This window comes from Zootermopsis nevadensis, unplaced genomic scaffold (assembly GCF_977971745.1).
Source record: "Zootermopsis nevadensis isolate Lab colony 2312 unplaced genomic scaffold, Znev_1.0 Znev_ptg000010l, whole genome shotgun sequence".
In the NCBI taxonomy this organism is placed as follows: Eukaryota; Metazoa; Arthropoda; class Insecta; order Blattodea; family Termopsidae; genus Zootermopsis; species Zootermopsis nevadensis.
In genome coordinates, this window is record NW_028259142.1 from 3,201,098 (window position 1) to 3,228,856 (window position 27,759).

The 27,759-nt window shown below is 41.2% G+C and overlaps 1 protein-coding gene across 8 annotated transcripts in view; it reads right to left on the bottom strand.

Moving 5' to 3' along the window:
• Positions 1 to 27,759, bottom strand: part of trio (trio Rho guanine nucleotide exchange factor) — a 323,028-nt gene that overhangs the window by 234,532 nt on the left and 60,737 nt on the right. For 3 of the 8 annotated variants that reach the window (XM_087346225.1, XM_087346223.1, XM_087346222.1), the window contains exons 1-2: positions 10,189 to 11,065; positions 2,096 to 2,285 (exon numbers count right to left, since the gene is read on the bottom strand). In XM_087346225.1, the coding sequence (XP_087202351.1) occupies positions 2,096 to 2,285; positions 10,189 to 10,327 (329 nt within the window). In that variant the 5' untranslated portion in view covers positions 10,328 to 11,065. Of the gene's footprint in view, positions 1 to 2,095; positions 2,286 to 10,188; positions 11,070 to 27,759 lie in introns of those variants that run through there. The other 5 variants (XM_087346227.1, XM_087346226.1, XM_087346224.1 and 2 more) reach the window with 3 other exon arrangements.

Sequence of the window (27,759 nt, forward strand, 5' to 3'; positions counted from 1 at the left end):
AAACGTTAATATCCAGCCATAACATACCAGCATCTATATTGTCACTGGGGTGGGGGGTTTACACCGGAAGTTTTTGAGCAATTTTTTGTTTAACTCTTATCCATCTAATACAAAATCCCCAATTCAGCGTTACTTTAAACACGTGACACTTTTACGACACTGCAGTCAGTAGGCCTCGATTCATTGCTACGTCTGGAATACCGTAATGTAATGTGAGTTAATAAACCATTTCAGTTCAATATACAGGCAGATATGAAACAAAATCTACACAGAAAACGTTTATGTAGCTTGGAATTTTGTTACGCAGACAACCAAACAAAGCTGCTTTCAACTTTAATTACATTTCCCCTGCTGCTAAGAGATTCCGGTGCAAGTTTAGCTCTGCTGATTTTAAAATCACCAAACAAGACAAATTCTATGTGGTATAAAACGCCCAGTGGACATAACCAATATAATAAGCAAATTATTCAAAATTAACATAAACTTTAAATTTCTATAAACTGTGGGTAACAGACACAGGGACATTTGTTAAATGAGCGGGGGGGGGGGGGGGGGCTTTACTAATTGTGCCTGTATTTCGTTCCTCCAGTGACCAATAAAACTAAATGACAGCGATTCACAACCAACGCCAATTGTGGTGGAGTGGGAGGTCAAATGAAACGTTGGAAGCAATATGAAGCCATTCAAAGGGCAGCTTTCTATGCATAATGTGTACACATAACACAAACATGGCAGTAAGGCACAAAGACGCCTCAGACATGGTTTTGGTTGTGCAGACCCGCACGGCATAGTAACACTGCAGCCATCAGAGGTATTCTGCGTGACAAACGAAGGCGTGGTTTCAACGAGATGACATATTACGGAGACCGAAGAGACGTTCAAATGCGAGAATGAGCACGCCAACATCTGGGGAAAATATGGAGCGAGTAAATGAAAAATTAAATCTTGTGGATTCCAATTGGAAGAAAAAAAAAACTAATAACTTCAGTACTCGTTTCTCTAAAGGGTGTTTTATAAAACCACCATTTAATCCGTTGTGCAGTGTGGATGGGGAAAAAAATCATGAGATTGAGAGTGTTTGAGAGCGGGGTGATGAGAATATTCAAACCTAACGCTAAATGACAGTTTTTCAAAATTCGTATTACCAGTACGATAAAGTCAAAAAGGCTGAGATGGGCGGGATGAGAAATAAATGCAGAATTTTAGTCCGTAAACCTTAAGGAAAAGTTCAGTTGAGTACATGACAGCAGATGGAGGATAATATTAAAAAGAGATATCTTAAAGAACTAGTGAGTGAAGGTGTGGGCGGGATTCACATGAATGACTGAGTTTTCCAGGTTGTATTCAGTCCCTCCTGGCAAACCGGAATAAGAAGGCTGTGACTAAGAACGTCAGTGGAACGCGTAGTCTGTGTCTTACGGATTTATCTGCCTGACGACACAGATCACAGGTTAGTCGGACGAGAACATCATGAAAGGTTCAGTTACGCTCTGAACATCGATATCAAAATCAGCTCTCGAAAATCTGAACGTATCATTCGATCGGTCTGCTGAGAAGAACTCATACCGTAATCAATAAGTGTAACGGATAAAAGAACTCAATGAATCCAATTCATTAATGGTGTCTCCCATTATATTCAAAGCCTTTCGATATTATCGTATGATTTGCATAAAGAGGTTATCTAAAGATCATATGATCAAACGTCAGTGATCTTAACTCGAGTATTATCGGGGAGGTTAGGAGGGTCTATTACACGGGGTGGGCATACTTCAAATTTCACTTTTATATCGTAGTACATGACTTGTTGCGTTGCGTTGTAAATGGTACACCCTGTATATTCAGCCTTGTGCCGGTCTGTTAACAACTTACCGTAGAAGCTATGAAATTAACGAAATGTTACACATGACATCGGACTTGGCCTCGGTATAAACACAAGCGTCAGGCTCTTATAAACACGGCAGTGGCCCTGTGTTCCATGAAAGGCGGTCTGAATCGACTATGGGCTTGTCGAGCAGTACACGTTTCCACGGCAGAACGGATTCGCCAAGTCGCGTAAGATTTCCGTCCAACTTGTGCGCCAGGACGTCCTACTCACCAGGGTATGGCAAGCAGGTACTGCAGCAGACGGCGGTAGTCGTCGGGTTTGGCTCGCTCGCGACGCGGGGTGGCGGGGAATGAGAGCACCGGACCGCCACGCCGGTCCCTACCGCCGGTTAGAACAGCAATGCGCTCCTGGAGCAGCGCCATCACGTCCAATGCTCGCAGACCGTCCATCCTCCGGGCTCCTGTAACACGACGTAACAACATTGTCAGGCACAGTCTCTCCTGCCTCGGGTAAGGAAGAATTTAGTCATGATAATTAATGGGAAGATCACCTTGTTTCGGCTGCTCTGGTAGCAAATTTAAAACCCACCTGCTGCGTGCGCAAATCTGTAACTGCATACAAGAACGGTAAAGTGTGGCGAGTTTAGCATGAAAACATTAGTCTTGTATACGGACGTGCCACAGTTCAGGCCTTGGTCAATATAATTTTTTTTTTGCCAAAGTGGTATTGTGGGAAGTTTTTGTCCGATGTCAGGTGATACGAGAGTGAATATGGAGCAGCGGAGCATTGATATTGACAGGGGAAAAAACAGAATGACGTCATCGAAGAAAAACCTGCCCCAGTGCCACTTTGCCCACCATAAATCCCATAAGGGCTGGCACGATGTGCTGCACAAATTCCCCAATTTTGATACAGTTTAAATTTCAAATGCATGTCAAACAGCTATTTGCGTGAAGATCTTTTAAGCTTCAATTGAATAAAGTGCAATGAAATTAAATTCACTTTTGTGTGAGTGTGAGAAAAACAGGAAAGAAGAATTCAAGCCTGGATTTGGTAGAAATTGGCGGTCGTGATATTCCCCACCCACGTAATGACCCTGGGATCGGTCGCCTCTTTTTTAAGCAGTCCTTAGATCCCGAGTTTCACATGCCTGTTGTACCGAGTGGGGTCGTTTCGTAAATAACTTACTCCATTGAAATGAGCTTGTTGGATACACAACTTCAAATGGCAGATTCGTAATTATTTTCCTTATTTATATGAATTACTGATCATTCCGTTGTATATTGTAGGACCTGTATTGTCCTACAATTAAATCATGGGCAGAAATCCCGCTTTCGGGCTTTGAAATCTGGTCGGCGACAGTGTCCTTATTTACTTTATAATTTTACTAGGAGAACATAAAAGTAGGGCGACACGCCTGCATTACGAAGCCCTACAAAAGGCATTTACGACGAGGTTACAGTTTCCATTTCACGCCTTCTCAGAATACACTAACACTTTCAAGTCGTTTTCACCTCACTTTCTGGGGTGCAGATCTCGGGGGGGCAAACAGGGGTACTTTCCACCGAAGGTGGATAGGGGGGAAAAGTTTGAAAATGTCAATATAAAATTTCCTCTCTCTTTACATAGTCAATCTCGGTAACAGAGAGCCGCTCTGGGAGTACGCGAGTGTTCAGCTGAACTTACTTTCTTACTTTTTTTTTTTTTCGATACTTCTCAAAGTTTTCAAGACTGTCGGTCCCACATCCAATCTGTGCCTTTCATTAGTAAAGTTTCAGAGAACAGTGCTCGGTGTTGAAGAAGTACAAACTTTCTCCTTCGTAGTTCTTTGGGTAAAGATGCGATGACTCGTCAGAATAGTATTATGACAGACCCCTGTCCCAAATACGTACAGCAACTCGTCCCAGGGACACTTCAATGGCAATCCGTCTACATACGACGACTTCTGTTCGTTACATCGGGTGTGAGGCACTGATATAACCCAGTGCAGTTACAGCTTTAAGTAAAACAAGGACAGGGAAATCTGCTTCATAATATGTACTCACCACCAAATACCACAAGGACGATAAAACCATGAAGGGTGAGGCGGACAGGGCATGAGGAGACAGAGAAATGCGTTCAGAATTTTAGTCGGGAAACCAGACGTGAAAAAAGGTATATGCGGTCCAGTCCAGTCCAGAGACTGAAGACGGCGCCCCTCGGCCCATGCGTGCGTGACGCAGATACGTTTGTCGTCGTCGAATAATCAATCTCTGGTGATCTCCAATGCCCTGACACAATAGCAAGGCATCGGAACAGCAGACGGAGGACAATGATCTGCATCAGGCACTTGTACTATAACGCCCCGGCAGAATTCTACTCCATGCGACAATAGGTCGGTCAGCCAATACTACTGAATGCATTTCATGGCGACCGACCTCGGAATAGATCAGGAACAGAGAAAGTGCTGGCAGATCACCACCGTCACCAGAACCATAGTCAGTATTAAGACACGCAAAAAAAAGAATTAAAAGATATTTTCTCTGCGCGTTTTGACAAAGCTCACACCAGTTAGTTAATCTTATTTGTCGACATAATCACGTTTTCATTGAATCTGGTAAAACGGACGAAATTTTTCAGACTATCAACTGGGTGTTTGGCCAATTTCGAACAGATATTCGATGTTCCTTCACCTGCCACTTTTTACTCACACGTTCTAAGTGTTTACCGAACTACGTGTTTCGGATGCTTGTGCTCATCTTCAGGTTCGATGGGTCTACGTAGTTACTGAGTAGTTTTAAAAATAAAAAAAAAATTCCCATCATTCTTGTTAGACAACTGTTACGGAATATTTTCTAAAATACTAAGAGTTTGTGATAAAATGTACTGCTTCCAGACACAAAAATTCCCCTCAAGGTCAAATTAAATAACCTTTCCCTTTCTAACGTTATCCGGATTTTCATGAAAATATGTCATTTCGATTAAAACCTAATAGGGTGACGGACATACAAATACGACACCCTAACCTCATATTACCGTACAAACAGCGCTGTTAGGTTATTATAAGTGTTTTCAGCGGCTCGTGAACACAATCACAGAACATACTCTCGCGTGTTGTTTTGAAAACCATCCTGCTTCGTGTGTGCTGAGTGTTCCGGGCAAACTAAGAGCCACTTCCTGCGTGTGTTCACAGCAGGTATCAGCGAGGCTGTTAGTGGCACAGTGATGAATATATTATTTATAGCTTCAGAACATTAGACAGAGTGCACAGTCTCTTCCGCTACATCTCACCATCAAGGATCCCCCCGCCTTACGAGCAAAAAAAAAAACGCTTCCAAAATTAAATAAGTCAACACACATTCCACATAAAACACATCGTGCAAACTTGTTTTATCAATGTAAAATACAAGTAACGCTTTGTGGTGTAATATCTGTGGTGTGAGCGGCTTCAGATGTCTGGGTTTCTATTTGCAAATAACAGATTAAGAGATGGCTGTCTTCTGGGTTGTTGCGCCGTGAAGTCTGGTAGAAGTTTACCGACGTTTCGGAGGTCCTTGTTACCTCCATAATCAGGGTGAACTTCTACCAGCCAACACGGCGCAACAACCCAGAAGACATAAATCTTCGGACTCACCGCCCTGAAAACATAAAATCCTAAACAGATTAATACAAGCAATAAATAGACATTTTGGTCAACGGTGAATAGAACACGACAAAGATCAGACATTACAGGAAATAACTGCGAGTGTGTCACACCCTCGTTGCTAACTGAACGCACTACATAAATCAGGTATCATAGCATATTGACATCTTTAACAGATAAAATATTAAACCGAAGTCGAAAATTAATAACACATAAATACAAAATTCAATATAAAGTATCATGAGGTCTCTGATTCAAATTTCAGCCAAGACATTATCATGCCTCAGAATGTTCATGGTTTTCATCAGTCTCACCCTGCAAATACCGGGGCAGTGCCTCAAATATCCCTCCAAATACGTCACTCAGAAATTATGCTACGCCACTCTATAATTCCTCTGAGTCTTCCACGTTTGTGGAATGCGTATGGAGCAGGAATTTGAGCTGAAGAGGCGAAATTATGAGCGTATCGATTATTGTACTGAGTGGAAATTCTCATAGTACACAACGAAATAACTCGATTTTAATTTATAAAATAATTCTGCAGAGATAATGCGGTGATAACATTATTAGTGTTATCTGAATACAGAGACGCGCATAAGACAGACCTCGGTAGTGCAACACACGTAAAGTTCAAGTAATTAAATAAGGTGACCTCAAACATTATGGCGTACACTGACGAACGACTACGAAGCCTCAACACTTCTGTCACTAAACAGGTTCAAACTTGATCTATTCTGAACCAGTTTAATCCAACTTGAGAATTTTACAATTTTAACATTATTCTACAATCTCTGCATTAATCTAAATGGCCGCATTCGAAGAGGTTTAATTTAAAAATTCTAACCATTTTGAATTAACCGCCTTCGGTTACGGTACAAATCACCAAGTTCCTCGTTATGTAATTTTCTACACTCCTCATTTTTAATGCACTTTGTCAGGTTCCTAGGTACTTGTAGTATGACATGTTTTCAAACGGCTTGCTATGGACCGCAAAATTGTGTCTATTCCTTAAATGACCCATACTGTTCATTCCACTTCGCCGAAATAACACAGTTTGCTCTTTTCAGGCCCAACTGCAAGGCATGTTTTCATGATATTTCATATATTCATCAATACACATTCGAATTTTTATCAAAACCCGACAATAATAACGAATACTTACAAGCGTTTCCGAGCTCATCTCCAAAGATTCTTGCCACATATTCATCGAAATAAAAAAAAAACTCAGTTGAAAAGCTGCAGAGACAAATACAACACGCGAATGCGCCAACGACTTGCGTACATTTCCCAATTTGTTACAACATACGAGGTGCGATCGGAAGGTTTCAAGACTGCGCGTATAAAAACCCGTACACTTATCTCAGGTATTAAATTCATCCATCACCCTCGAAGTAGTTCCCCTGGGAGTGAACACAACGATCCCAGCGCCGCTGCCAAGCCTGGAAGCATCCCTGGAAATCTTTCTTTGTCAGCCTGTCAAGCACCATCCGCGATTCTGCCTGAATCTCTTGCCAAAGACTCGCCAAAACGGCTACGGAAACCTATGAAATGCTAAAGCAAGCATTTGGGGAGTCCGCAATGGGTCGTGCACAAACTTTTGTGTGGCATTCACGTTTTAAAAATGGCCGAACCTCTGTCGATGATGACGAGCGTTCTGGACGACCATCTTCGAACACAACGCCCGAAAATGTTACGAAGATTCGGCAGGCCATTCACGAAGATCGACGTCGTACCATCAACGACTTGTGCGACATTGTTGGGATAGGCTATGGGACCTGTCAGCTGATTCTAAAGGAAGAACTCCACATGCGACGCATCCTGTCTGAGGACCAGAAGCAGAATCGACTTCTCGTTTGTCAGGAGCTCAAAGATCTTGCAAGAACCGACCCCAACTTCCTTCCTAAGCTGCGTGTGACTTCTTCCTCTTCCCAAAGATGAAAATTCAGCTAAAGGGAAGGAGATTTGAGACGATAGAAGAGATTCAGGCAGAATCGCAGATGGTGCTTGACAGGCTGACAAAGAAAGATTTCCAGGGATGCTTCCAGGCTTGGCAGCGGCGCTGGGATCGTTGTGTTCACTCCCAGGGGAACTACTTCGAGGGTGATGGATGAATTTAATACCTGAGATAAGTGTACGGGTTTTTATAGGCGAAGTCTGGAAACTTTCCGATCGCACCTCGTACTTAAGAGTCAGCTAATCTTGTGATGTCATTATTATCCAACGTGCTACACTTGTGTTCGTCGCAGATTATAACAAAACTGTGCAACATTCGCGTGTCCTTCAAACGTCGCTTGGATAATGAGAACAAATTCTGCTGTTCAGTTTCAGTGCATCTAATTAGGGCGAAACAGTTTGAAATTAAGACTGCTAATAAAGGAAAGGCAAGCCCGATAAGCGACTGTCTCACTAATGAAGGAGAGAGAAAAGCCATAAGTTAGAAGAAGTAGAACAACCGTGCCTGTCTGCCTGGCTGTTAATGATCGCAGATCGGGAATTAACTTGCTACAGAACGCAAGACCAGATTTACAACCCGAAGAAAAACAGAGGTTTCATTTTACAAGAAGTCAGAGCACTCACAGTGGTAACACTGGTTCATAAAGGACGGTAGAAAATGATAATTTTATATACAAACTATGAATCTTATCAGCCCATTTCTTTTCGTACCGAAAACGAGTCGTATTCATAATCACGTGTCTCCATCCGTAATACATTAAGAATCAATGATGGATTTTCACGAGATTTAGTGTGAATATCATGCCACTACAGTCTTGCCGCAATAATTGTTTAATTTCCACCAATTTGATGGCCGTCATAACATGTGATGCAGGGTTGACATTAACGTCATTTAATATAGGGTTCTGATGTGTTATACTGCAGAATGGGAATAAGATTGGTGAGACCAGAAGCACGCAGGGGGGGGGGGGAGGATATGAAAAATGCATATCAAATTTTGGTCGAAAAAAAACCCTAAATCGACACATCCGCCTAAAAATAAATAGAACACAAACAGCGTGTATATTTTGAAATAACTTCAATTCTGTAATCGGTCTTTAACGCCGAATACGTAAACTTCTTTAATTTTATAAAATTTCAGGCAAATTTTGACGAAGGGAAATAATACCCAAAGAGTTAAGAAAAAAATCTTCGTTTCTGCCCGCGTCACGGACCATGGGGGTCAAAACGCCGGCGTCTCCACGCAAAGTTTGAAAAGCCTTAGTAGAATACGCGACGGACAAAGTGTCACTGTTGTGGGACCTCAAGCTTCTCACTACCAAGCATTATTCCATCAAACTCATGTTTCGCCGCCGCTGAGGTTGTCAGCCAGCGGGTGCCATGCCACGGTCTCACTTACGTCTTCATCTTCGAAATGGCACTTGGCGGGATTCACGGTAAAGAAATCGACTTATTAATAAACCGTTTTCAAAATAAACTCGTTCTTTGGTGTTGAAGATGGCTACCTTATGGGATGTTGAGTCGCGTACTCTCTTAGACCAATGGTATTCAACCTGGGGTACGCGTACCCCCAGGGGTACGCTAAGGGGTACGTGAAATTTAAAAAAAATATATATATTATTTTATGATAAACCCTGAATAATCAGTAATGTAATTTATTTAATTTATTTTAGATGTAGATTATATACTATGTATAACTTGAATTATACACCAACAACTTTGGGGGTACATAGTTTAAGAGAAATTATATCTGGGGGTACGCGAAGACATCTTAGGGGGTACGTGAAATTTTAAAAAAAAAAGATTTTATGATAAACCCTGAATAATCAGTAATTTAATTTATTTAATTTATTTTAGATGTAGATTATATACTATGTATAACTTTAATTATACACCAACAACTTTGGGGGTACATAGTTTAAGAGAAATTATATCTGGGGGTACGCGAAGACATCTTAGGGGGTACGTGAAATTTTAAAAAAAAAAGATTTTATGATAAACCCTGAATAATCAGTAATTTAATTTATTTAATTTATTTTAGATGTAGATTATATACTATGTATAACTTTAATTATACACCAACAACTTTGGGGGTACATAGTTTAAGAGAAATTATATCTGGGGGTACGCGAAGACATCTTAGGGGGTACGTGAAATTTAAAAAAAAAAAAGATTTTATGATAAACACTGAATAATCAGTAATGTAATTTATTTAATTTATTTTAGATGTAGATTATATACTATGTATAACATGAATTATACACCAACAACTTTGGGGGTACAAAGTTGAAGAGAAATTATATCTGGGGGTACGCGAAGACATCTTAGGGGGTACGTGAAATTTAAAAAAAAAAAAGATTTTATGATAAACACTGAATAATCAGTAATGTAATTTATTTAATTTATTTTAGATGTAGATTATATACTACGTATAACTTGAATTATACACCAACAACTTTGGGGGTACAAAGTTGAAGAGAAATTATATCTGGGGGTACGCTAATAAAAAGGGTTGAATACCACTGTCTTAGACCAACGTTTCAAAGATGCTCACTGCCTTCATCATCAGGAAGTCGGTCAGTATTTGCCAGACAACGCGGAGAAACATCACAGAAGGCAGCCATCTTCGTGTTCGTCGTCGTGAAAACCTGATATCTCACATTCGTGGAATCTTCTTCTGAAGTCAGAAAAGGACGACAAAGATACTTTAATAGAAAGAAGGGAAGTATCCTCGAAATGCAGAAAAGTTTGAAGGATGCGGGCGGATGGGCGACGCATAAATACGTACCGACGCGACTCAGCGTCTGGGTGGAACTGTGCCAGCTGTGAGGACGTCGCTTGCTACTGCTGGTGTCAGTGGCATCCACTCCGTTGCTGTGCTGCTGGCTGGAAACCCGCCCGATACAATTCAGACTACGATGATCCATTATCACACCTTATGGTGGAGGGAGGGGATCGGCGAACTCTGTTATATCACTGACGGCAACGCCAGGTCTGTGTCACGCTGATTCTGAACACGCGCCACTTCGGTGAAACCATAATGGGCGTCATCACCAATTTCATTTCATCGAAAGTGATCACTATTCCAAAACACCACCAACTTTAAATGTAGGCAAATATACAACACAATTCACTGAAACTCCGTGCGGCGTGTATAGATTTAATTGGAACCCTATCACGTGAAGCTGGACGAATTCAAATTAGGTCTACTCTATTTCGTAGACGCTTACACTAACAGTGGCAACTCGCTTCCTGCCAATCCCCATCAACTTCGTGTCGGGTTCGTAAGAAATTATTTTACGATAACTGTACTTCCATGCAGCCGAATTCTTCTCGAGAAATTCATGGTCAGTCAATGTTTACTCTAACATAACTTTGTAAAGCTCCGTATTATCACGAACTACATTTCCTTATCAACATAACAGCATTCATTTTAAACACGGCGCTATGATATCACAATAACACCACCATTTATAGGGATATATCATACCAATGTCATTCGAGACAACGGAACATTAACTGAAAAACTACACTTGTTAGCGTCCTATAAACTGCATGTACATCATTTTATCGTCATACACAAGAGAACAAGATATACTTCTAAACAAGGTACATGATTCTCCACTCTCTAGACGAAGGATATAAACGGAGAACGTTCTCATCAATTGCAACGATAAAGACATACACGGCGAGGAACGGCTAAGCCAGAGAGTATGTTGCACTCATGTGCCTGAAAAAAAAACACTGTAATCGTAAAGGCCTGTGCATTACGCCAGGTGAGTAACTGTCTGCTCGAGAACAGAAAATTAAATACAATTCATAAACATGCACTATTCCGTATAGTAAATGACTTCGAGAATAGTAATACCCGCTCTGTGGGTGATACATGATTCTTATAACTTGTAAACGTATCTACACCAATTTGTCACCTGTGATATAAACCAGTGGTATTCAACCTTTTTTGTTCGCGTACCCCCAGATATAATTTCTCTTCAACTTTGTACCCCCAAAATTGTTGGTGTATAATTCAAGTTATACATAGTATATAATCTACATCTAAAATAAATTAAATAAATTACATTACTGATTATTCAATGTTTATCATAAAATAATTTTTTTTAAATTTCACGTGACCCCTAAGATGTCTTCGCGTACCCCAGGTTCTACCCCCAAAGTTGTTGGTGTATAATTCAAGTTATATATAGTATATAATCTACATCTAAAATAAATTAAATAAATTACATTACTGATTATTCAGTGTTTATAATAAAATATTTTTTTTAAATTTCACGTGACCCCTAAGATGTCTTCGCGTACCCCAGGTTCTACCCCCAAAGTTGTTGGTGTATAATTCAAGTTATATATAGTATATAATCTACATCTAAAATAAATTAAATAAATTACATTACTGATTATTCAGTGTTTATAATAAAATATTTTTTTTAAATTTCACGTGACCCCCTAAGATGTCTTCGCGTACCCCCGGGTGTACGCGTATCCCAGGTTGAAAACCACTTATATAAACCATGTAGATCCGAATACGAATTATGAAAACCACAATTTGTCGCATTTAGAAACTTGTCTTATCTCTAACCCATAATCGAAATCACGACAGGCCTACCAAGAAAAACACTCAGCCAGTAACAATTCTAGCAAGAACTAATGTTCTGGTTACATTACTCGTCTGATCTTCGCTGTGAGACGCGGGCACACTTCTTCTGCCATGACTCAACTTCCCGTGTAGTCTCCGAAATAAGACCTGATACATGCAAACTTGGCTGCATAGAAACAGAATTTCCCAGCAGAATTTAGAACGAAACAGCTCCATCGCTATAACAGACCCATTCTCTGATGTTCTAATTGGAACTAGATGCTTCCCAGAAACAAGGTTCACCAAGTGGGACTCAAAAATGGACTGACGGTAATCGCGCCTGACAACGGAATTTAACATAAATTGGAAACAGCGTTGTGCGGCAAATTTGTATCATGCCATATCCCATTAATATCTGAATGGGAAGAACGCATTAACAGTAAGCCAACAGTTCATAAACACTCTACCTTAATATTAAAATATTTAAATATTTAAAAATAACCGTCAATCACAATAAAATTAAATGATTAAAAGATTAAAATATCATATTATGTTCCCTATCTTATTGTGATTGACGGTTATTTTTAAATATTTAAATATTTTAATACTATTAATTCACAATATGACGCATCTACAATACTCTACCTTAAATTACACGTCACCTATCAGCACACACAGTCCCCCATTCACGCATTTATCCAGTTATTTATTTTATATTATTTATTTATTTAGTGTTCTGTCTGACGACAGGTCCATATGAACAGGATCCTTCCATCCTTTTCTCGGACTGGGACCTGTTCATATACGTTCTTGGCAGATGATCCAGAAGTGGTTTGCCATTGCCTTCTTGTGTGTGAATGGAGTAATTGTTGGGATGCCACAAAGGAAGAACTCCGTGTTGCCTAAACTACGGCCTTGCCCAACACAAGTTATAAATTTGGGCACCGCCAGGAATCGAACCCGAGACCCCAGGATTACAAGGCCAGCGTTCTAACCGCTAGACCACCGTGGCTTTATCCAGTTATATCATAGTGAAAGTACACAGCGTGGAAAATAGTTCAATTTCCACCCATACTAAAGACACGTGAACACAAAATCGACCGTGTGTTTACAGTTTTCAATTAATCATTAAATGTAACCTGTCCAAACGTTGGAAGGCGTCCTCTATAAATGAATATAGAATGAATGTTTAGCTAACTACTGTAAAATGAAGTACGCATGTTTCAATATGGCAACCAAGCGTTCATAAATTTGTTAAATCAGACAACCCCAAAACGTTCGATTCTTTTCCTCCTGCAAGTATAGTTCCTTTAGGTTCGACATAAATATTTCACAAAACCTTACCGAAAACACGGAATTACAAATGCCTTTAACACAGTGCTGAATGTAGACAACGAATTAATTACCTATTGACTTAAAATACACCAGGGAACTTGAAATACAAATCTGAGACAAATGAAACGTAAGAAATCTGAACATTTCAACGTCAAGCGGATGTTAAGACACCTACAGTAGTGATACTTAACTCATAGACACTTATTTCTGCCCAAAAAACCCAATAATCATTGTAAATTAATATACTGTCACTTGCAGATATGACCACAAGAACAACAACGCGGTGTAGGTAGTGTTTTTTCCCCCATAAATCTCGCAATTAACATGCCTTCTATGCCCCAGGAATACAGATCTATCCTAGCATACGGCTTCTGTAACGATGACAACGATTTCAAGTTGATAATACAAAGACGACGAAATAAACACAGTCGTTTGTCACATCATCCAGGAGCTTCCAGGGGGAAAATAACACAACTTAAGCGACACTTTTCAAGCGCAAATTAACCTAAATTCATTTATCGTTGATTTCGACAGCGCAAAACACTTGGCCAACACGTGAACGAACACACACGCAAGTGAAGACCTTAGACGTTTTCCACATTTTTATTTAAAACAGCAGCGACACGACAAAGTGGACAGCGAGATAAAAGTCTGAACTGTCCACATATGAACGAGACGTACAGGTGATGACCGGCGCAAGGAACCACGAGGAATGTCCTCTGCCTCTCCGTGGCAAAACTCAGAACGACGAAGCTGCATGGTTCAAGAACGTAGCATGTACATCCAACCTCATATTCGGTGGCTATTAACTATTAATTAATCACTTTGTTGTACACACCCTGACATAAATTACTACACACTAATCAAGGACAAAAAAAAACAGCTGTGCAAAGAACACGTGTCGAGGCCGACTTCCGCCGAACTGCACACAATTCATCCGCGATTCACATCGCACAGTGAAACAGGAATCTCCGGGGAACGGAACATCTGAACAGCGACTATGCTCTGACTGCGTTTACCGCACGCCGCGACGGCTAGCCCGCGCGACAACAGAACGCACTTCGCGACGCGCAGACTCCGCGTGGCAGCGGTCGAACAACCGTCCGACCTCGGCGTCCCAAAAACAAAAAAAACAAAAAGGTAAATTTAGCTTACTCCGATGGAAACTTGTTCCCGTAGTAGTAATATTCACACTCACAACTGGCTACTGATAACGTCCCCCCACCCCCGGCTCCACTTCCAAAAGGCCACGGACCCCTATTCTCTGTTTTAAAGGTGACAGAACAAATTATGTTGGCAATGCAATTTAATACAATTAATTCGCATTTAAGTAATTGCATTATTGATTCCTTAAATCTTTTTGAAAAAGGTTGCTTCGGAATACGAATATTAAGTCAGCCACTGTCTGAAGTTTATTTAATTATACAATATTTCCGGGAGATTGGGTGTCACTGACTGTCATTACATTGACATTATATTATATTATGAAAATGACTGTCTTCTACGCCTTTGTGCCTTGTGGCCTTTCTGTTCTACACCAACGTTTCAGAAGGACATACTGCCACCATCTTCAGTGTGAACACGATAACAGAGGATAGTCCTTATGGACTAGGAACAGACGAGAAAGTATCAACAACACTAACAAATCGAAGAACTTTTGGTTCTACGTAAATCCATTAAGCTTATGAGAAACGGCGCCTACAGTACCATACACGAACATGTTTAAAGAAAGAAAATATATAATTTATTGGAATAGACGGAAATTATTTTTACCTTCCTTCCATCTGGCTGCCAGGGGAGAAAAGTTTACGTACCAACTCTCCCTATTTAAAGGGTACGATAATAAAGTCCACATACTAACAACCCAAGGATAAGTTTAACTCTTACCTATACATCCAAACTAACAGACACACTAATTTCAAACAAACATGTGCGTAACGTGACGTCATACAAACAAAAATACCAAGGCTGCCTGCTGTCTCGTGGAGGAGTTTCAAAAAAGGGTGCGTAAGTTAAGCAGAAGAATGTTCTGGGAGCAATATCAACCCACTGTGTGTGTGTGTGGTTCTACGGAAACGCATCTAATGCCAAGTTATTAATAGGACATTAAAACAACAGGAAGCTCTAGAGAATAATTTACGATGCCTTTCTTCACTAAATCCATGGACCAGGGTCCTTTTAAGAAGCTGACAGTCGCACAGGGAGTTATGATCTTCTCCGTCCCTGACGAAACCTGAAGATTCATTACCGTATCCACAAGAGCCAGTCAGATCCTATCCTAAACTATTCCAGCATATTTTAGATCCGTTTTAATATTATCATCCCTTTTACTCCTAGTCTCTATAAGAGGTATCTTCTCTTTAGAATTTTCGTCCACTATTCGGGTAGCGTGATACATAATCCGCCCATCTCACCCGCCTAGATTTTGTCACCCTAATCGTACTTTACGTAGATTACAAATTATGAAACTCTTCATCGTGAAATGCGTCTCCAGTGTTTTGTTATTTCATCTCTTCCAACTTCAAAATATTCTCTTGAGTCATCAGTCTACGTGACGAGGGACAAAAACTCATACCTATACGAAACAGCTGATAATACGACAGACGTAAATCAGATTTCAATTTTTATAATCTTTAGAGGTCACGCAGAGATCAAACGTAAAGATGACTGGAGAGTTCTCACTGGCCCCCATGCTGCTGTTTTACATTCTACAAACCGAACTTACGACAACAAAAGCTGCACATTTTTCGAAGACCACATAAAATTTAGAGCCTTTCATTTTCTTCAACAGGAGACGATGGCATACGAGATTAATTCTCGGACGTTGAATCTAAACTTGTGTTCAAGGCCGCCGTAAACGTTCTTTGAACACAAAGAGCAAAGTTCTGAATGAAAATTGGACAGACTCTGACGCCACCGAAACGTCATGCTGACAGATGTTCTGAGGTCGGAAGAACTGCAGAACTTCAGCCAGACGAAGGCTAAGGAAGGAAACCCGCTGTTGGCTCGCGTTTCTTTCCTTATACATTCATTTGTCTAATTTCGTCCTCACCACAGGCCAGCATCCACTCGGTTTAATATGTACAACACCGAGCGAAGCTGCCAGCCTCTCTCCCTTCTCGACCACGTCACTTATTTTCCACGGTAGGGATAGCAAGATGTCGGTGCCAAGACAAATGGAGACGCGGTCAACTCAATAAATGTCCAGGCTGTGGTCTCCTGTGCTGTCACGCCGTATACTCTCCTAGTTGCATACCGACGTTTCGGATGAACATGCTGCCTTCATCTGTTTCCCCTACCGAGATGTGAAGGGAAGACAAAGGAGTTTGAGGTTCCAACACGAGAAAAACGAGACAACAAGGATTCGTATGTAAGACTTGAGGTTCTCACAGCGGTGAGTATGAAGATTTCTGTCTTCTGGGTTATTGCGCTGTGTAGTCTGGTCGATGTTAACCAACGTTTCAGAGGTCATACTGCCTCCGTCATCAGGGCGTTCGTTAATATCGACCAGTCGACACAGCGCAACAACCCAGAAGACAGAAATCTTCATACTCTGATGACGGAGGCAGTATGACCTCTGAAACGTTGGTTAACATCGGCCAGACTACACAGCGCAACAACCCAGAAGACAGAAATCTTCATACTCTGATGACGGAGGCAGTATGACCTCTGAAACGTTGGTTAACATCGACCAGACTACACAGCGCAATAACCCAGAAGACAGAAATCTTCAAGGATTCGTACTTCTAAGTGAAATGTACCAGCGATAAAATTATATGACAGAACTTCCCTTCTAGCGGGGAGCACAACACAAACGGCAAAATTAATTCTTGGAGGAAATTAGTCTCCTGGTCCATTCCGCATCCTCAGAGGAATAGCAAGTCCTAATGAAGTTAAGAAGAGATATGTATGCATAGCGCATGGTTTAAATGGCGCGGACTCAGCATAGCTGAACATTCCCCTACTTTGAGTCGATGTTCCATAACCCATTATGAGTCACATCAGTTTCGAAACGTCTTCTTTGCTACTTCACATCGTGATTGGTCGACACGTTAAATTACTGCAGTTACGTACGGATGTCCCAAAAAGATGTATACAACCGACAATTATATTCGCCAGCATTGTGCAAACATGTTTTTGGGACACCCTGTATATACTTCAGAAGATATAATCACAGTGCAGACCGTACACAGACAATTTTCTTCGTGGAGAAGACTCCTTGAAAAGCCGACAGCCAAACATGATACGGAACGAGAGAGATTTTAAGTTAAACACTCAAAACATTAACAAACATTTCACAGCCCAAGACACCGACATTTTATACAATTTCCAGTGTTGCACAGAATGGACAATCTTTTTACGAAGTTGAATATGTAAAGTAGGGTTAATTTTGGACCGACAATTTTTGATCTGTACTCCCCACGGTGGTCTAGCGATTCGAACGCTCGCCTTGTAATCCTGGGGTCTCGGGTTCGATTCCCGGCGGTGCCCGAATTTATAACTTGTGTTGGGCAAGGCCGTGGTCTAGGCAACACGGAGTTTTCCTCCGTGGCATCCCAACAATTACTCCATTCACACTCACACAGAAGAAGGCAATGGCAAACCACTTCTGGATCATCTGCCAAGAACGTATATGAACAGGTCCCAGTCCGAGAAAAGGATGGAAAGATCCTGTTCATATGGACCTGTCGTCAGACAGAACACTAAATAATAATAAGATGAGGTGGTCTAGCGGTTAGAACGCTGGCCTTGTAATCCTGGGGTCTCGGGTTCGATTCCCGGCGGTGCCCGAATTTATAACTTGTGTTGGGCAAGGCCGTGGTCTAGGCAACACGGAGTTTTCCTCCGTGGCATCCCAACAATTACTCCATTCACACACAGAAGAAGGCAATGGCAAACCACTTCTGGATCATCTGCCAAGAACGTATATGAACAGGTCCCAGTCCGAGAAGAGAAAAGGATGGAAGGATCCTGTTCATATGGACCTGTCGTCAGACAGAACACTAATAATAAACTCCCCAGACTCCTAAATTTAAAGTAAATCCGTTCAGTGGTGGATACAAAACCTTCGGACAGACCGATGGTTCTTAACTTCCGGGCCGTGATACAAAATTCGGTCGCCATGCTAATCTGAGTGGGTCGCTAACGGCCACAGTAAAATTCTATCTTGACAAGGTAATCAAAATGGACGAGACATGGAAGATGACGTTGGACAGGGCAGAGGTGGGAAAGGGGACACACAAATGAGTACCTTCATGTACTGAAGAAGGACGAAGGGTAAGAAAAGAGGGTGGACTACAGGGGAGTGTTCACGAAATACATAATTTACCTCCACAAAGTGGATTCAATTTGTAAACATGATCAATAAGAAGTAAGCTACTTCAAAAGTTGTTGTAAAAATCTTACACATAAAAGCAAGCGATAAAACAATTAAAACTTCTGCCTCAAAGTTGGGTCAGACACATAACTAGGCGGAGTTTGGTTCAAGCAATTCCTAACCCGATTTGTACTCGATCAGTCTGAGTTAAAAACTGTTTCTCCCTTGTTTCTACGTCTCTCTTGTCATTTATTTTGCCACAATTACGTTCTTAATTTACTGTATCGAATTACACTGACTCAGGTAAGTCGGTAATATATCAATGAAATAGACCAGTGGTATTCAACCTGGGGTACGCGCACACCCGGGGGTACGCGAAGACATCTTAGGGCGGTAAGTGAAATTTAAAAAATATATATATATTATTTTATGATAAACACTGAATAATCAGTAATGTAATTTATTTAATTTATTTTAGATGTATATTATATACTATGTATAACTTGAATTATATACCAACAACTTTGGGGGTACAAAGTTGAAGAGAAATTATATCTTGGGGTACGCGAAGACATCTTAGGGGGTACGTGAAATTTAAAAAAAAATATTATATATTATTTTATGATAAACACTGAATAATCAGTAATGTAATTTATTTAATTTATTTTAGATGTAGATTATATACTATGTATAACATGAATTATACACCAACAACTTTGGGGGTACAAAGTTGAAGAGAAATTATATCTTGGGGTACGCGAACAAAAAAGGTTGAATACCACTGAAATAGACTACACGATGTTTTAACTTACGTATAATAACATAAATAATATTATCTTGTAACCAAGTACATTTACCGGGGATTTCTGATTAAAAGAAATAAATTTTCTTTCGTGATTTAAGAGTTAGGTTACTGAACTGACATTACGTGGTTTTAAATTAGGATTTAAACATTCGTAATAACAACGTATGTACAAACATCCAGAACTCTGGTCACCCCTACATGACACGACCTCGCGGCGGAAGCGGGCCTCCTCATATAGTAGCTGCTCCTCTCGCCTGTCTGCATGCCCTGTTCTCCCGTAATTTTCTACTCACACGTGTTTCCCACAATGCGAATGACGGACAACAGCAACCCGAACCAACGAGGCAGGAAAGGGGGACCACGTTGGACCCCCTCCCCATATCTGAACTGAATTCGCATTCCAAGACTTCCCTTCAACACGCACCTCTTCACGCCATCTTGGTGCTCACAATTTGGACATATGGGCCGAGGTTTTCCTATCAAAATATTGCACTACACTCTCATCTCTCCCATGTGTGCTGAATGCCCTGCCCATCTCCCAAATTAACCTTTGGCAAAGTTCCCTGTAACTTACTCACTCCTGGTTCCAGATAATTTTTAATAAGGCTGTCTTCCAGGATGTTGCGCCGTGTGGTCTGGTAGAATTGTACCGACGTTTCAGAGTATACCCACGCGATGTCTTAGAAGTTCTTAAATAATAAACTAGTTCTAAATCGTGCCCAGTTGCGGGTGGGCCTTGAATCCAACTTTTCTTTTACTAAGTACTCGGTTAAGCAGAGTTTTCTTCTCATCAACTTGAGCACGTAGTTGCAATGTCTCGCGTTTCCGCGCTTTCGATTGCGTGCTGAAGTACGAGTGTCGACGACTGCCACTATCGATTCGCTTGCTTCACTAACGCCGTATCGCAGCTATCACTAATACGAGTCGTATGAAACTCCGGTTGATGAAAAACTTCGACAAGACCATTTTTAAAACAGCGAAGATTGACAATGCATTAAACAAAACTTTCCTCGTACCAGTGAAGCAAATTTGAGAAAGCGCGTATGTTCTAATCTTCAAATCAAAGATGTATCGCTTCAGACGAACCAGGAAGAAATTTCGAATGAACACCATAGGAAATCGTTGAAGGCGCGAAATATTTCAGACAACCACCGATTATCCAACTACTCTAAACCGATGGATGAGCTTACTCCAAACATGCTTTCAGATTAAATTCTGGACTCCTTTATCAAGGAAGCCAATGACGTCGCACAAAACCGTAAACAATGAAGGAATATACTGTAAAGTAATATAAAACAATTCGTAAAATAACAGTTTTTGAACTTTCTAGTATTCTGATAAAAAAAACAAATATATACATTTTTCAATGTCGTGGGTGGTGAAAATTTGACGTAATATTTTTAAATCACGAATAAATCGCTGTACACGGAGTTTGTATATAAAATATAAAAATTCAAATATATAAAAAGGACGCGTCTCGATAATAAATATCAACTGATCAACGCTGTTTAACGAAATAATCTGTTTGATGTAAGAATCATTCAAAAACCATAAAAACACACACTGCGGGCAAAGAGTTACTGATTCTTAAAGCAGGTGGTAGACACAGCGAATAGTACGCTTCACAGAGTTAAACTGCTATTAAATACAAGAAACAATACAGGGCAAATAAAACCTTGATTACTGTACCCTGCGCACCTGCGTGGTAGACGCCCGACGACGCGCTGAGGTTTCATTACGACGACACGTGACAGACCTGAGCATCTCTCGCCAATTACCGCGAGGGCATGCCTCAGCATCAATCCAGCCCCTTAACATACAGGCCACCCACCACCCACCACCACTTCCACTCATTTAAATGAACCGTCACGTACTATCCCAATAGGCAACGCTTATTTGGAGTCTGAGCTTCAAACCTGACATGAAGACGAATATCTCACACACGTCACGAAACATCGCTTTCGCACACAGGGACAGGCGGAATGCGGGCTTGAATCAGATACGTGATACTGGCTACAAACAGAAGAAAATACCTTTCTGACAGAAGGCCTCTTAGGCATTCACCAACAATTTTTGGTAAAATATCAAATACTTTCGGCACAGTTAAAAAGCTGATGATGTTTTTTTTTGTTCAGGGTTGTAACGCAGTGTACACTAGCAGGCAGATACCAACAATTTGGATAAACATGCTGTCTCCATCTTCAGGTTATGACGCCATGTAAACTCGTAGGCAGATATCAGAGTTGAGGATAAGCAAACAGTCCACCCCAAGCCCTGAAAGTGGATACATTGTGTTTCTTCGAAAAATTGGTACCTAATTACGAGTGAACATAACGTAACAAGCCTGAAGAACAATGCCACCTTCACGCCGTAAGAAAATCAAATCTCACAACGAAACAGCAGCCATGGACATACGGCCAGTGGAGATAAAACTCCACGCATTCTTAACCTGGGGCCTAAATGGTTCTGAGCGATAACCTCGACGCTCCAGCCACTTTGCCCCCAATAAAAACTTCACACATTCGATAATCAACCTATAATTCGACTTCAAAAATCGATAACTTTGTTTAACGATCCCCGCTGGTTTATGAGGTGTATGTCCAATCTCATGGCCGTGCCTGCTGTAAAATTTGTCCACCCCTGCCTCAACAGCAAATCATGCACACAGAATGCGTATACCTCGTTCAAAGGAAATCCAACAGGACGTTGTTATAAAGCCAAACCATTCTCCGCGTGGAGCTACGGGGATATCCTAAGTGACGTCAATGTCTCATAATATGGAAACTCTACACGTGATGTGGAAACCAGCAGCTTCTAATCCTTTGATCGATTACAACCAAAATTTGTATAGACACAGTGGCATTTAAACGAAGGCGAAACGCAGTTCGTTCCACGCGATACGGAAAGAACGCGGTGGCCGAACTCTGTCCGACTCTGGCTCGCAGAAACTTGTTAACAAACTCGAACACATAACACATAACAAGTAATACAACAGTTGCTCAGATCCATTTAAAATTTAATCAAATGTCTACTTGCTAGACAAACCAGGAACCAGAGGATAAAAGTAATCATCAACTTATTACAGACTCCGAAAAATAAATGTCACCAATTCACCTCCACCTGACGCCAAGGTTAACAACTTCTGCATGAGATGGTTCTTGCATAAGGAACAGGGGCAATTTTACTTTTTCATCCTCACATAAAAGGTTACAGGATTCCTCCATATTTATCAAACGAAATCTTTCATGAGATGGTAAAGTTGCGTCATATTGTGATATAATAAATATATATTTTAAATCTTGTCCGTCTAATCACAATACATTCTTATTAAATATTAAAATATTACAATAATTAACATTTAAAATATTTAAAATATATCAAATGATGTTCTTTATCGAAATATTAGATTTACATTAGACCATCATTTTTCACGACATGTTTCAATTCCAGACAGATGTAACTCCTCTACAACTTTCATTTCTGGCTGATACAAAAACAACAAAAAAACGTTCACCCACACTAAAGTCATATTGAGCATGATGTACATATACAGAACAACATCGAATAAGTTATTAAAATGGAATAGAGTCTGGAAAAGAACATCATTTGATATCTGATAAAAATCTGATAAAATGTACGCTAAAATAATATATAGAAAGTTGTGTTTGAGTTGTTGTTAAATTTTTATATAATTATATTCACCTGAAGATGGTTCTTTTAGGAACCGAAACATGTCGTGAAAAATTATGGTCTAATGTAAATCGAATATTTCGATAAAGAACATCATTTGATATATTTTAAATATTTTAAATGTTAATTATTGTAATATTTTAATATTTAATAAGAATTTATTGTGATTAGACGGACAAGATTTAAAATATATAGAAATCTTTCATATAAATACATTCATTAGTAGGTGATAAGATATTACGCTGTTTCCTTTGAGAGTCACGCACGAAGTAATGATCCTAGCATGTTGAAAGGATAAGCAACTGTGCTGTAAAACTCTCCCTTTTCACTCCCTCGCCCCGCCCCTGAAACGTGTCGACACGTTCCGAAATCCCTGCAGTCGGCGTCAAAGAAATTACGAAAACAAGGTAGCGTCATCAAGGAGACAGAGAGCAGAGATTCAATTTAAGTGACGCTTCACGCAGCGCAAAGTCACTAAAGCGGACAAGACAGCTTCTGACGAATGTCTCGTCTTTCAACTGTTTCTGGTGTCAGAACAGGAATGCGTGTTAACAGATCACACTACCTTCTGGACGACGGTTTTCGGGGTTGAAAGCAGATAAAAACGTTTCGGAGGAACATACGTACGAGGTGAGATCGAAAAGTTTCTAGACTGCGCCTATAAAAACCCGTACACTTATCTCAGGTATTAAATTCATCCATCACCCTCGAAGTAGTTCCCCTGGGAGTGAACACAACGATCCCAGCGCCGCTGCCAAGCCTGGAAGCATCCCTGGAAATCTTTCTTTGTCAGCCTGTCAAGCACCATCTGCGATTCTGCCTGAATCTCTTCTATCGTCTCAAATCTCCTTCCCTTTAGCTAAATTTTCATCTTTGGGAAGAGGAAGAAGTCACACGGAGCTTAGAAAGGAAGTTGGGGTCGGTTCTTGCAAGATCTTTGAGCTCCTGACAAACGAGAAGTCGATTCTGCTTCTGGTCCTCAGACAGGATGCGTCGCATGTGGAGTTCTTCCTTTAGAATCAGCTAACAGGTCCCATAGCCTATCCCAACAATGTCGCACAAGTCGTTGATGGTACGACGTCGATCTTCGTGAATGGCCTGCCGAATCTTCGTAACATTTTCGGGCGTTGTGCTCGAAGATGGTCGTCCAGAACGCTCGTCATCATCATCGACAGAGGTTCGGCCATTTTTAAAACGTGAATGCCACACAAAAGTTTGTGCACGACCCATTGCGGACTCCCCAAATGCTTGCTTTAGCATTTCATAGGTTTCCGTAGCCGTTTTGGCGAGTCTTTGGCAAAATTTGATGCACACGCCATTCCGAAATCGCAGGAGGGTCGGTGTAATGCACTACCAAAACGCCCGTAACTAAGAAACAAATGCTAATTCGATGATGCCGGCTGGCACACTGATTCACTATGAATGTAGGCCGCACCCCCTAGCGGCAGAACCTCGTACTACATCCGGTTCGCCCTCCATTGACACAGTCTTGAAACTTTCCGATCGCACCTTGTACGTCTCTGAAGCAGCGCCAGACTTACTCACAGCCCTGACGATGGAGGTGAAAAGCACCTCTGAAACGTCGATAAATTTGTATCAGATTCAACGGCGCTACAACGCAGAAGACAGCCATCTTCGGTCTCGCCGCCGTGAAAACCTCAAATCTTACGAACTGCTTCCTCCTTCTCAGTAAAGTTTATTCTCGTTTCGCATGTGTAAACCTTCTTTCATCAACACACTTTATCATTACTGATCACTGACGTAGTTATAAACTGAGTATTCTAAAAACACTTCACTGGGAAGAAGATAGCAGTTATGTTCCCAAACTTTCAAACTTGAAATAAATTTTGGTATTCTTCTGGAATTTTACAATACTTTTCTATTTTCCCAGGAAACTGGTTCTTAGTACAAACAGCTTTCAACGAGCAGGGCTATCCAAAAAATATGTACACACAGCAGCAACTTTGATGACCCACGTACCTAACGGTGGCCATCTTGCACTAATTCGCTATGTACCAATGGTTCACTTTATAAAAATATTTATTTCATTCACTTAATGTGCGCATACATCCTTTTTGAGACGTACGAGGTGCGATCGGAAAGTTTCAAGACTGCGCATATAAAAACCCGTACACTTATCTCAGGTATTAAATTCATCCATCACCCTCGAAGTAGTTCCCCTGGGAGTGAACACAACTATCCCAGCGCCGCTGCCAAGCCTGCAAGCATCCCTGGAAATCTTTCTTTGTCAGCCTGTCAAGCACCATCTGCGATTCTGCCTGAATCTCTTCTATCGTCTCAAATCTCCTTCCCTTTAGCTGAATTTTCATCTTTGGGAAGAGGAAGAAGTCACACGGAGCTTAGAAAGGAAGTTGGGGTCGGTTCTTGCAAGATCTTTGAGCTCCTCACAAACGAGAAGTCGATTCTGCTTCTGGTCCTCAGACAGGATGCGTCGCATGTGGAGTTCTTCCTTTAGAATCAGCTGACAGGTCCCATAGCCTATTCCAACAATGTCGCACAAGTCGTTGATGGTACGACGTCGATCTTCGTGAATGGCCTGCCGAATCTTCGTAACATTTTCGGGCGTTGTGCTCGAGGATGGTCGTCCAGAACGCTCGTCATCATCGACAGAGGTTCGGCCATTTTTAAAACGTGAATGCCACACAAAAGTTTGTGCACGACCCATTGAGGACTCCCCAAATGCTTGCTTTAGCATTTCATAGGTTTCCGTAGCCGTTTTGGCGAGTCTTTGGCAAAATTTGATGCACACACCATTCCGAAATCGCAGGAGGGTCGGTGTAATGCACTACCAAAACGCCCGTAACTAAGAAACAAATGCTAATTCGATGATGCCGGCTGGCATACTGATTCACTATGAATGTAGGCCGCACCCCCTAGCGGCAGAAGCTCGTACTACATCCGGTTCGGCCTGTATTGACACAGTCTTGAAACTTTCCGATCGCACCTCGTACTACAAGCACACACGCACTAGACAATGCCTGCAGGCTACGTAATGACAACCCACGGACAGCCATAGAATTCGCCGTAATTTTCTTCCTAGCCTAGTGACCTGTATAAAATAACGTTACCAATTATTTCAAATGCAATGCTTCAACATTAAAATAAATCAGCTCAGTAAACAGCAGATTATCCTACAAAGCGATAGTTGCATTCCTGGAAAAGACCGCGTTGCGGGAAACCCGTGTTATAGAAATCGATGGTTCAATTAAAATTAAGGGGTCATGGGGTAGAACGGATGGTTTCACACCATCGTGCGCATTCTTTTCTAAAGCCACGTCACAGTGTTAGCCTACACCGAATGCTGACAGCTCTCTGACGGCGTAGCTGGAAGTCTAAAGAATTCACTATTGGAGTATTTGCAGCAAGGACAGAATGATTGGAGCCTTTCTTCATACCTGCGTCTACGGTTTACTTGTACAAACTTCTTTATTTGCTTTATTTTGATCGCGTTACACTCAAAAAGCAACCGCGACACGGAAATAGCTTTCTCTTATAAATCAATCGCATTATGAAAACAAGTTTTATAAGAAACTGCTGTATTTTCAAAGTAGTAGGCTGCGTGGAAACATTGAAGTTTCCTTAACTCCACATTCAAAGCCTTTCCCGACGTCTTATTAGCCGGTTTATTCATTTTCCCTCTTACTCAGCAATTAATTACTGCTTCCGGTCTAAACGAGAAAAAGTACTTGTTTTATTCAATCTTCACCAAGGTGATTTTATTATTTATTTATTTATTTAGTGTTCTGTCTGACGACAGGTCCATATGAACAGGATCCTTCCATCCTTTTCTCGGACTGGGACCTGTTCATATACGTTCTTGGCAGATGATCCAGAAGTGGTTTGCCATTGCCTTCTTCTGTGTGTGAATGGAGTAATTGTTGTGATTCCACGGAGGAAAACTCCGTGTTGCCTAGACCACGGCCTTGCCCAACACAAGTTATAAATTCGGGCACCGCCGGGAATCGAACCCGAGACCCCCAGGATTACAAGCCCAGCGTTCTAACCGCTAGACCACCGGATCTTATTATTATTTAGTGTTCTGTCTGCCGACAGGTCCATATGAACAGGATCCTTCCATCCTTTTCTCGGACTGGGACCTGTTCATATACGTTCTTGGCAGATGATCCAGAAGTGGTTTGCCATTGCCTTCTTCTGTGTGTGAATGGAGTAATTGTTGTGATTCCACGGAGGAAAACTCCGTGTTGCCTAGACCACGGCCTTGCCCAACACAAGTTATAAATTCGGGCACCGCCGGGAATCGAACCCGAGACCCCCAGGATTACAAGCCCAGCGTTCTAACCGCTAGACCACCGGATCTTATTATTATTTAGTGTTCTGTCTGACGACAGGTCCATATGAACAGGATCCTTCCATCCTTTTCTCGGACTGGGACCTGTTCATATACGTTCTTGGCAGATGATCCAGAAGTGGTTTGCCATTGCCTTCTTCTGTGTGTGAATGGAGTAATTGTTGTGATTCCACGGAGGAAAACTCCGTGTTGCCTAGACCACGGCCTTGCCCAACACAAGTTATAAATTCGGGCACCGCCGGGAATCGAACCCGAGACCCCCAGGATTACAAGCCCAGCGTTCTAACCGCT